At 44.1% G+C, this 11,652-nt stretch overlaps 1 protein-coding gene across 1 annotated transcript in view; it reads right to left on the bottom strand.

Moving 5' to 3' along the window:
• The window catches only part of DNAJA2 (DnaJ heat shock protein family (Hsp40) member A2), a 28,557-nt gene that overhangs the window by 12,820 nt on the left and 4,085 nt on the right, over positions 1-11,652 (bottom strand). Inside the window, exons 3-6 of the mRNA XM_015409417.1 lie at positions 10,873-10,933; positions 8,280-8,503; positions 610-690; positions 1-26 (exon numbers count right to left, since the gene is read on the bottom strand). The exon at positions 1-26 is cut by the window's left edge and continues 123 nt beyond it. Coding sequence (XP_015264903.1) covers positions 1-26; positions 610-690; positions 8,280-8,503; positions 10,873-10,933 — 392 coding nt within the window. The remainder of the gene's footprint in view (positions 27-609; positions 691-8,279; positions 8,504-10,872; positions 10,934-11,652) is intronic.

Below are 11,652 nucleotides of genomic sequence, written 5' to 3'. Positions count from 1 at the left end.
GAACCGCTCCAGATTTACCCCCTTGACTGGATCAGAAAGTCTTGGTTAGGCATTGTTGTGGACATCAAGAAGCAAGCAAAGGTGGACGCCCTCTGAAGCCAACGAGCAGTCTGGGGACACCCAATACTGCTGTGACCAGTGTTCCCTCTAAGTTGAATTAGTGTGAGATGGCTCACAGTTTTTTTAGCCTCCAGCTCACACATTTTTTACCTTAGCTCAGGAAGGATGGCTCCAGAGCAAACTAATTTATGCAGTAGCCAAATCACCGACTCACAACTTTAAAGCCAGTAGCTCAAAAAGCAGAATTTTTGCTCACAAGACTCCACAGCTTAGAGGGAACATTGTGTGGGTCGTGGGTTTGATCGGTCTGGACAGGAGACTCACACAAGACCCTTTGGGCTTAACGACAAAGAACTTTTTTTTTTTGTAATTTTAAGCGCTGCTGTCATTGTGCTGGTTTTACACTGAATTCTAGGTGGACGTTAGCTTTTTTTGACAGCAGCATTACACTGGTCGTTTCTCACACTAAAGACTTCACTTGGTTCTTAACTAGTTCTCATCTTCAAGGCCAAGTGATTAAAAAGTGGACAAACAGGAAGCGCTACTCACCCATTACACGAACTACAAAGGACATTCTTGCTAAGTTGCAGTTTGGTAGTCTTTCCATTATATAGATCTTCTAACGAAACTCTAGAAAGAGAATGGGGTTTGTGCTTTAGAGGAAGGAAAACACAAAGCTATGGGTATACATGTATAAAGGCTATATCAAAACTTTGTTTGACGCACAACGCCTTTAACATTACACCATTAACTGAAAACATAATAGTTACACATAATATAATAATCGTAATCACACCTTTTAAATCCAAACTCTCAACATGGGAACAGCACCATTAACATAAGAAGAAGAGATTGGATTTATACCTCGCCCTTCGCTTGGAGTCCCAGAGCGCCTTACAAACTCCTTTCTCTTCCCCTCCCCACAACAAGCACCCTGTGAGCAGTGTTCCCTCTAAGCTGAGTTAGTGTGAGCTAGCTCACAATTTTTTAGCCTCCGGCTCAGACATTTTTATCTCAGCTCAGGGAGGATGGCTCCAGAGCAAACTAATTTATGCAGTCGCCAAATTGCTTGCTCACAACTTTAATGTCAGTAGCTTACAAAGTAGAATTTCTGCTCACAAGACTCCACAGCTTAGAGGGAGCATTGCCTGTGAGGTAGGTGGGGCTGAGAGAGCTCTTTTGAGAACCGCCCTTTCAAGACCAGCTCTGACAGAACTATGGCTTGCCCAAGGTCACCCAGCAGCTGCAAGTGGAGGAGTGGGGAATCAAACCCGGTTCTCCCAGATCAGAGTCCACGCACTTAACCACTACACCAAACTGGCTCCTTCCACCTTTTAAGTTAGGTTGCACTTTTTTTTTTGCCATCAAGTTGCAGTCTACTTATGGTGACTCTGTCGGGTTTTCTGCATGGCAACCCTGGACTTCCTTGGTGGTCTCCCATCCGAGTACTAACCAGGACCAACCCTGCTTAGCTTACGAGATCTGGATAGCCTGGGCCATGCAGGTGAGAGCCAGGCTGGACTACCTGACAGCAACTGCCCTGGGATGAGCAACCAATCAGCACTTTCCCAGCTTCTTAACACACCCCGCCCCCACAGGGGGGGGCTCTATACTAACTCATTCTCCCCACCCGAAAATTTCACCTGCACGTGGATGAAAGCTTCCCAGTCCCACACTGCAAAAGCGCCATGCATTGTGTCAGCAGAGAGAAGGGAAGCTGATGAGTGAGCTGAGAAAAAAAGGAATGCTTTCAAGCAAGGGCTTCTTTCAGTTCCAGGACACACCTTTAATCAAAAAGCTCAATGCGGGAGAAAACAAAGCCTTTGCGTTAAGATCTACTGGACAGGCAGGCAGAATAACCAATAGGTGAAGGGCAAACATTTCTATGAGTCTAAAGGGTTTCTTAGAGACGCAGAAATGGAAATGATGGAGGCCGGTAATCCAAGTGCAAACCATGTGCAGGTTTATGCCCCTGCACTAAAATAACAGGTGAAATTGATGAAAGAACCACAGCTGCCAAATTAAAGGGACAACAAAGGAACAAGGCTGTGTATTACGCTATAATGATACTATAAGCATTTACACACGCATATCTGTCTATTCTTTAACAATACTCAATATTTTAATAAAACTATCAAAGTTCAGTATTCAAAGTACAAAATACAAAGACGGTCCAATAATACTCTTATTCTAACAAAGTTTCCGGGTATTGCGTTTGTTTCCAAGGTCTTGCTTGACTCGTCTTGACAGACTTTAGAAAGAAAACAATTGTGCGGTTATAATTGGTCCTTCTCTGATGAAGACCCTGAAAACGAACGCAATACCCGGAAACTTTGTTAGAATAAGAGTATTATTGGACCTTCTTTGTATTTTGAATACTGAACCTTGATATCTTTATTAAAATATTGAGCATTGTTAAAGTATAGACATACCTGCACTAAAACAGCCAGATAAGGTGCTCCTGTGTAAATGTCTGACTTATTGAGAAACCTCACGTTTATATATGAGTGGTATACAAGGAGTTCGTACAGAATACATTAAAACAATCTAAAATACGAAACCTTAAAACCTAACCTCTACATGGCGCCATAGTGCAAAATTCTAACCCCAATTTACATTAGCATGGGGTGAGGGGTGAGAAGAGGGGGTGAGAAAGTTAATGGGTCAGTTGTTGTTAAGATCGTTGTTGAAAACCGTTGCTGTTCTTAACCATCTCTTTAGCAGAACACCTTTGCCATGCAGGCCCCTGTGGAGATAAAAGAAGTCCCCCAGGGTCCTGATGTTAGTAGGTGGAGTGTTCCACCAAGTCGGAGCCAGGGATGAGAAGTCCCTGGGCTCTGGTTGAGGACAGCTGGATGCTCCGGGGACCAGGGACTTCCAGTGTGCACCACTTCCTAATAATGGAGTTCCAACCACCAACACTTGGGCTACAGAACCATGACGGAGGAATAAACTATCATCATCAAATTTCACCAGTATCAAGGTCTATAGTTTTCAGTCATGCAAAAGAGCTCTCATACTGGCCATTTCTTCATCTCTCGTCATGCTTTGGCTCTTTAATTACGAAACATTAGTAACCCCGGGTCAGAGAAGCAGACATTGATCTGGGAAACCCGGATTCAAATCCTCACACTGTCGTTAAAGTTCACTGGGTGTCCTCAGACCCATCGCGTTAACTCAGCCTATCCTACCTCACAAGAATGAAATGGAGGAAAGGCAGTCTTTCAGTAGCGTCTGGACAAACACCTGTCAGGGATACTGCAGGCTGATCCGGCATTGAGAAGGGGGTTGGACACTAGATTTGCAGTGGCTAAATTTGCAGATGACACGAAGCTGTTCAGGGTGGTGAGAACCAGGGAGAATTGTGAGGCACTCCAAAGGGATCTGTCGAGAATGGGGAAGTGGGTGTCAACGTGGCAAATGGGGTTCAATGTGGCCAAGTGCAAAGTGATGCACATCGGAGCCAAAAATCCTAACTATAAATACACATTGAAGGGGTCCGAACTGCCAGAGACTGACCGAGAGAGATCTTGGAGTCTCAATGAAACTCCATGAAAATGTCTAGACAGTGTGCAACTAATGCTGGGGATTATTAGGAAGGGAACTGAAAATAAATCAGCCAGTATCATAATGCCCCTGTATAAATCAATGGTGCAACCTCATTTGGAGTACTGTGTACAGTTCTGGTCACCACACCTCAAAAAGGATATTATAGCACTGGAAAAAGTGCGGAAAAGGGAAACTAGAATTATAAAAGGGTTGGAACACTTTCCCTATGAAGGAAGGTTAAAACGCTTGGGGCTCTTTCGCTTAGAGAAACGATGGCTGAGGGGTGACATGATTGAGGTTTATAAGATTATGCATGGGATAGAGCAGGTAGAGAAAGAGGTACTTTTCTCCCTTTCTCACAATAAAACAACTTGTGGGTACTCAATGAAATTGCTGAGCAGTCGGGTTAGAACAGATAAAAGGAAGTCCTTCTTCACCCAAAGAGTGATTAACACATGGAATTCACTGCAACAGGAGGTGGCGGTGGCTACAAGCATGGACGTCTTCAAGAGGGAATTAGATAAGCATATGGAGCAGAGGTCTATCAGTGGCTATCAGCCACAAGGTATAGATAGGAACTCTCAGTCTGGGGCAAGTGATGCTCTGTCATCTTGGTGCTTGGGGGGGGGCAACAGTGGGAGGGCTTCTAGTGTCCTGGCCCCACTGATGGACTTCTTGATTGCACCTGGTAATTTTGGTCACTGTGTGACAGAGTGTTGGACTAGATGGGCCACTGGCCTGATCCAACATTGGCTTCTCTTAAGTTCATATGATGGCCTGTATGGCCCCTTCCAACTCTGTGATTCTATAAGAACCACATATGCCATTTGGAACTTGGAGGAAAGACAGGATAAAGGTTTACTGGACAGACAAGAATGTTACTGCTTCTCTCCTCCTGTAACAGCTGGTTGCTTTGCTCTTCATGCAGAAGCATCAGGACAGCGTTCACAGTTAACGCTGACACGCAACCGCCATTTTAGATCCGCTTTCACAATACGTGGCACTCTCTCGCCTTCCCATTCGTTTCAGCATTTTTCTGCCAACTGGCAGCAAAGAACAAAGCTATCAACAGTGTGCCGGGACACACCCCTCCTCAGGTTGCAACCTATCAGCCGGAGCCCAAGAATGCATTACAAAGGAGGGTTTTACACTGGATAGTAAAAACTGGATGCCGATTTCTCACTGTTCACTGAAAAAGTTCTGCACAGCCTTCTAGCGAAAATACTGCCACCGTAAGATGTTTCATGCATTCTGCAGGAAAAAGCACAATCCCAGAGTTCCCAGTGTCTAGGGCAGTGACTGGGACGGAATGACGTTTGCGTGAATGAAATTCATGCAAATTTCATTCTGCCTTTTGTACACTGGAGCAAGACAGTAAGGGACTCCAAGAATTCTCTACAAATGAAAACTGAAACCCTGCACCAAGGTCACCCAAATTCTGCAATTAAGAGAACCAATTCGGCAATTAAATTAAGCAAACTGGCAGCTTCTTAATGTTATGTCATTTTGTCAGCTAGCTGCAGACAGTCAAGGAACTATGCAAGACAGTATGCCCATCTCCAGCCACAGAAATCCGCTTCCCTTCACCTGCTTTCTACAGATACTGCACTTGCATTTTTCTCTGTACAGCCATAAGGATGTTAGAAGTTTGTTTTTTAGAAATTAAGGCTGCCTATTTTTGCACTAAATATATGAATCTGTGCTGCTCCAGCCCACTCACAGAACTTCCCATAACTTCAAACTGACTTAGGCTTCCACAAACTGAATATGTTTCCCCCCAGTCTTAATCTACCTATGACACCTAGTTGTTCGAACCTGCCTGTTTCTCACTGTAAAGGGATGCTGAACAGTTTGAGCTTCAGTGCTTTTAGTCAACTCGACAGAACTCTGGCTCAAAACTTGAATGTAATCTACTCACTGGACTGTTAATAAGCAGTTTTACAACTCCAATGATGATTCTCCTTCTTGTTAACTTCTTAAATTACTTTAGGCATGGGTGAGACTCTAGTACTCTATTCAGCAATTGTTTAGAGGCTTGGTCCTATTTCTATAAACAGGTACGTAACCAGGTACAGATTGCTTGGGGCAATCTTCTCACACGCCAGGTTTAAAGTTTTCAAAGTTTAGCGACCAGAACCAAGATGTAGGTAGGCATCTGGCTTGTGCAGACATGGGGGGGAGGGGGGAAGAGTACAGATTCTTAATACTGCTACCAAAATGCAATGCCTCAATCAGAACAATCCCTTACCTTCTTCCTAATGGTCCTGAGCTATGATTATTAAATTTTCTTCATAGATCAGCCTGCCATTCATAGGCCCTAGAAGAGCATCATTAGAAATGTGGAAGAAATGGCAACCCTATTGGCTAGGGAAAGTCTCAAGATAGACTCCCCTTGAAACTATCAACAAGGAAGTGCAAGAAATTAAATGGTGGGAAATGCTAAAAAGTAAAGGCTATTATAGAGTGGGCGATATGTTTAGTGGTGGAAATCTAAAACCCTAACAGGAAATAACAGAAGAGATAGGCAAACAATATTGGTTAAAAATAGTAGGGCTATGTAAGACAGTTAAAATGATCAGCGAAAAGGAAGACCTCTGGACAGACGCACCAATGGAAGTATTATACAAAGAAATGGCCAAGCAGAAAAAGGGACTGGTAGGAAAAATATATAGAAAGAGGTTAACAAATAAAGATAAAATAACAGAATACTTACAAAAGAGATGGAGCCACGAAGGTCAGATAACAGAGAGGATGGTCGATAAAATTATGAAAGGAGTAGAAGATATCAAAGTAACTAGGTTTAAGGAACTTGAATATAAATGCCTTACAAAATGGTATAAGACACCAGCACAGCTAGCTAATATGATCCCAGGATTGAGTTCGGTGTGCTGGCACTGTAAACAGTCTAAAGGTTGGTATGCACACATGTGGTGGGAATGTGCAAAAGTAAAGTCACTCTGGAGGGAAATTGTTGAAATTATTAGAAAAGTATGCAATATAACATTAACTATAGACTTTAATCTAATGTTGTTAAGTACAATAGGAAAGGTGGTTATAGCTCTAGGTTGGAAAGACAAAAGTAATTTGTTTGACTTTATACAGTCAGATATCGTGGCATCAATCAACAAGGGAACAACATGGGAAGAAAAATCCACGGAAATTAAGACCAGATGGAAGACCTACCTAGATTGGATACCGAAAGAAAAAAGAAAAGACATTCAGTGGAAGATTAAGACTTTGTGCCCATGACGGGGGTGAAAAGATTAAGATTAAGAGGGAGGGAGGGAGGGGTTAAATTGTGTATAGCTACAAATATTTGATGTAACAGACTGAACAATTATATATATGTATATGTATATGTATATGTGTGTGTGTGTGTGTGTGTGTGTATATATATATATATATAATTCCCCCTATGCAGCTATGCTGAAGTGTCATGGCCATTACCTGGAACAGGAGGCAGGTACACTACTCGTTTCCTCATTCTACTATTAAACCTCCAGTCTGAGGCCTGGCCTTAAATTTATTTTGAGCCAGAGAAAAAGCTCAGCTTGAGCCCCATACTGGAGAGGGATGGCTTGACTTGGACACAGAAGACACTTAAACCCACTGTTCTGTGTAATTGCTGGCATGGTGGAACTGCACCAAGGTCTCCTTTGGGTATTGTGTTGATCCTTCTGGCCTAGCAATGTTTTCTGTGGACGGGAGGGACTGTGACCTTTGTTTGTCCTGAATCAGGTGCTGCACGGGTTTTTTACCTCTTAAGGTTTTGCCCCTAATTAAAGGAAGGCCCTTTAGCTTAGGTTTGGCCACAAAAGTACACTACTGTGTATTGTACATATTATCTGCCTGCCGTTATGTATGATCTCGCTCTCACTACATTGTTTCTACCTATATTATTCCATTTTTTAAGCACCGTTAACATGTCTACTTATCCTTTCTTCAGATTTCTGTAATTCTAGGCCTACTACTTTGCTTGTAGACAATGAAAGGGTTGCACTGGTCTCTAAGAAGACAAAAAACAAGGCCAAGGCTGACGGCCCTGGTGAAGTAAAAATTATATTTTATTACTCTGCTAAAAATTCCCAAAGCATTTTGCCAACAGGCTTCTTCAGGGGGATCTTCTGGTCTTTTAGTGACTCAAAAACATGTTAACACTGGAAGACTTAAAAGATTCCCCCGAAGAAGCCTGCTGGTGAAACGCTTTGGGAATTTTTAGCAGAGCAATAAAATATAATTTTCACTTTACTTGCACTATCGGCTTTGGCTTTTTTAACCTACTACTTCGCTTATCCGATGACTTCCTCTATGGATGGCGCCAATTTACATTGGCTTATCCGATGACTTCCTCTATGGATGGCACCAATTTACATTGTGTAACCTGCTTTGCGTCTCAACGAGAAAGGCAGACTGTAAATAACAAGTACATTTTCGACTGTAAGTTGTAACCTGCCTTGAGTCTCAATGAGAAAGGTAGACTGTAAATAACAAGCACACTTTCGACCGTAAGCCACACGGGCTCTTTCAATACTAGCTAGCTGCAGCTTTAATTGAATTGTATACTTTGAATACTTGCATTTTGCTTTTGAGAACTTAAGCCCACTAACAGAGCAATTATAAAATCGGGAGCTTTCCCTGCAAGCTTCTGCAACAACCAGCAAGGCACTTACTTGAGTGGATGCATCATGTCTTCGCCTCTTCTTCTGCCGTTGCGACTTCTATTCTGGCTACCCATGAAACCGAACAGCCCCCCACCAAATATGTGGGAGAAAATATCGTCCATTCCTCCACTTCCGCCACTACCTTCCCGGAGGCCCTGTTCCCCATACCGGTCGTATAATTCACGTTTCTCTGGATTTGAGAGAACTTCATATGCAAAGCTTATTTCTTTGAACTGAATAAGAGATAAAAACAGACAGGAAAGAAATCTATTAATCGGGTCTTCAGTGACATCTGCACCAGTGGAGAGACAGTTTTCTTTGTTAGATAACGATATGCTTCATCAGTGTAAAGATTATTATACTTATATGCTGCTTTTCTGGCAATTGTTTCCGAAATGTAGCTCGCGGCCTCCCTCCAAGGTTTAGAAACTAAACAGCAAGACGTGCACAGGAAGGAGAGCTGAGAGGAAGAGTAGTGTGACAATATTAAGATTTATATCCATTTGTTTATATTCGTTTGCTGCCTATTTCTGGGAGGAGAGGGGTGCGGCTTCCTAGCGGTCCTAAGGCGTCTGACCAGGGGTAAAGGCCAGAGTATCCTTCCCTAGGCAGTGGGCAGTTGCCGCACAGCCCTTTCTGGCAAGGAAGGGTAGAGGAAAGCTCCCTGTAGCAACCTGTTTTCTGATCAGTGGCTGGAATCAGACTGGTTCCACCCTTAAACTGGTACTCTTCCTGGGAGGCGTGGCAGACAAGTAAGCAGCAGTCCTTAATCCTCTGGCCAGTATTTTGCAGGGAGATACAAAGTGCCCGCCCATTCTGGACTCTGGGATGTCTTTGTGCATTCCAGCCTCTTTAATGAGCTTTACCTGGACTCAACCCACAGACTCAACCTATAATTTCACCCCCTGTTTTGTTCCTGGGCATCTCAGCAAATCATCCCAACAATTATGCCACTTCCGTCTTGATAAGCACGCCATTCACAAGATCTCCCCGCTGCCTACACTGAAATTCCTCAGGGCCAGACAGGGGAATTAAAATGGCCAGGGGACAAGCCATGCCTAGCGGGCTTCTATGCGGCTGAGAGCTGGCATTGCAGGGGCCATGCTGTCGGGCAGCAACAGTAATTGGTAACGGTTCCCCAGATGCCTCTTCCTGCACTGTTGCCAACTGGCAGTGCTGCAGGAGGCAGCAACTGACGAGCTGATACTGAACACCGTGTAAGGGTGAGACCAGCAACACCCGCAGTGCTGGCGGAAGCGCCTGGGGCCCCTCGCTGCCAGGAGTCTAGTAGGAATTTTCCTGGTTGGGCCAACAGCCAGGCCACCCCCAAAATCTCCCCCAGGTGCTCCAGAGCAAAGTGAAAATGATGGTGACGACCTAAAAGTTTTAGCTTGTTTTTATCTCCCTGTTCTTCCATGGAGATTGCAGCAGCATGCTTAGAAGTCAGCCTGATTTACTGTTGCAAGAATTAGGAGGTGACTCTCACTGATTGGGCCTGGCCCAGCGAGCCTGGTAACTGAGAAGTAACTGTGGTCTCTTGCAGGGGCAAACTCTTCCTTCAATTTTTCACAGATTGGACTAAAAGTCCTTCGGTGCACAAGCCATTCATGTATTCTGTATCTACAGATAGTTATATTTATAGTCTGCCTTCCTTCCTGCCTCCCTTCCTCTGTGGAACAGAAGGTGGCCTGCAAAGGTTCCTGAGAATACTGCCACCAAGGCTTAGATTTACTTATTTTATTTACAAAAATGTATCCCACCTTTCTGCCCTTGCAAGGGCCACTGAGGCGGCTAGATCTGCTTACCTTCCGCAAGGCTGCTGTACCGCGTCCCACCCAACCATACTCTGGGACAGGGGTCCCCAACCCTTTTAAGCCCACAGGCATCTTTGGGAAACTGTCACAGCACCTTGAGAGTGAGCACAAAATGGCTGCCAATCGCAAAATGTCAGGGAGGGAGGTCATGCATAACTAACAGCAACTCATCAACATTTCGGGCAGAAGCTCTGTCCAACGGGATGCCTTTTAAAATGAACACGCTGTTTAAAAAAAAATTCTCACACGCAAGCAGCTCACCTTCAGCCACACGACAAGCCAGTCAGACCACCAATGGCCCTTCGGAAGCCCTGCTGGGCAAAGCCCCACAGGGCTCCACCCACTTTCTAAAAACACTTGAAAAGGTGTCGGCGAGCACCACGTGCCCATGGGCACCACGTTGGGAATCCCAGCTCCAGGACCTAGACTACCTTGACTACCTCTGAAGCAGTGTTCCCTCTAAGCTGAGTTAGTGTGAGCTAGCTCAGTGTTTTTTAGCCTCCGGCTCACAGATTTTTGCCTTCAGCTCCGGAAGGGATGGCTCCAGAGCAAACTGATTTACGCAGCAGCCGAATCGCGTGCTCGCAACTTTAATGCCAGTAGCTCACAAAGCAAAATTGTTAGCCAAATTGCTCTATTACTTAATAAAAGATTGGGAGATTATGATATTAATATGCAATTGGCAGAATCTTTCCTCACGAGACCCCACAGCTTAGAGGGAACATTGCTCTGAAGATGCAGTTTCACTTGTATTTTAGCAGCAGCTTGAGGAAGGAAAGAAATCTTACCTTGTCACCTGCATTTGGGTTCTTATCAGGGTGGTACTCCTTGGCGAGCTTTCGGTAAGCCTAAACGGGGATGGAAGAAACACAGTATTACAGAAGGCTAGAGGTCAACTCAGTGCTACTTTTGAAGCTCGATGTGACGCCCCAATCCACAACTTATTTCAGTGAAGCTGTTTAAGCGTCTACAAGCCGCACTGACAGGAAGGTAAGACTGAACAGCTACTGGGATTTGAGGCTTGTATCCAAATTAACCGTATTTGGCCATAGAAGACATTTTTATTATCTGAGTTGGCCTACACAACCAGTCACTGAGTCTGCAGCACCACGCCTAGACTGTAACGAAGACTGTTATGTAGCCATTGACCATTCTATCCAAATCCCCTGCAAAAATCAAAATGTACCAATTTAAGCCTTTTTAAAATTGAGAAACTGCACGACTATTTCTGAAGGGACTGCTCTGGATTATCACCACTCTTCCAAGTACGCAATAGTTACCAGATTTTGTTCTTCCCATCAGCACTCACACTAAAAGGCTCTATTTCTCAAGGAAGTCCGAATTCTCTTTAACACAAAAGAACTCTCTGCACTACTCCCCAAATTACTAAAATTTAGAGAGGCACAGAGATGCTAGAGCACCACTATTTTCCCGACAAAGGTAGGCGCACTAAATGGAAGTGAAGACAAAGACGGTACTCTTAAGATACTGAAATACCGTTAATACGTTACCAAGCCATGCTGTTAGCTGAGCCCTTTGTGGACAAGACAGTGTGCAAATGTAACAAA

The sequence above is a fragment of the Gekko japonicus genome, unplaced genomic scaffold, assembly GCF_001447785.1.
Source record: "Gekko japonicus isolate JY-2015 unplaced genomic scaffold, Gekko_japonicus_V1.1 scaffold794, whole genome shotgun sequence".
NCBI lineage: Eukaryota > Metazoa > Chordata > Lepidosauria > Squamata > Gekkonidae > Gekko > Gekko japonicus.
Note: the sequence above shows the minus strand (reverse complement) of the source record. Positions and strands in the feature narration are given on the sequence as shown.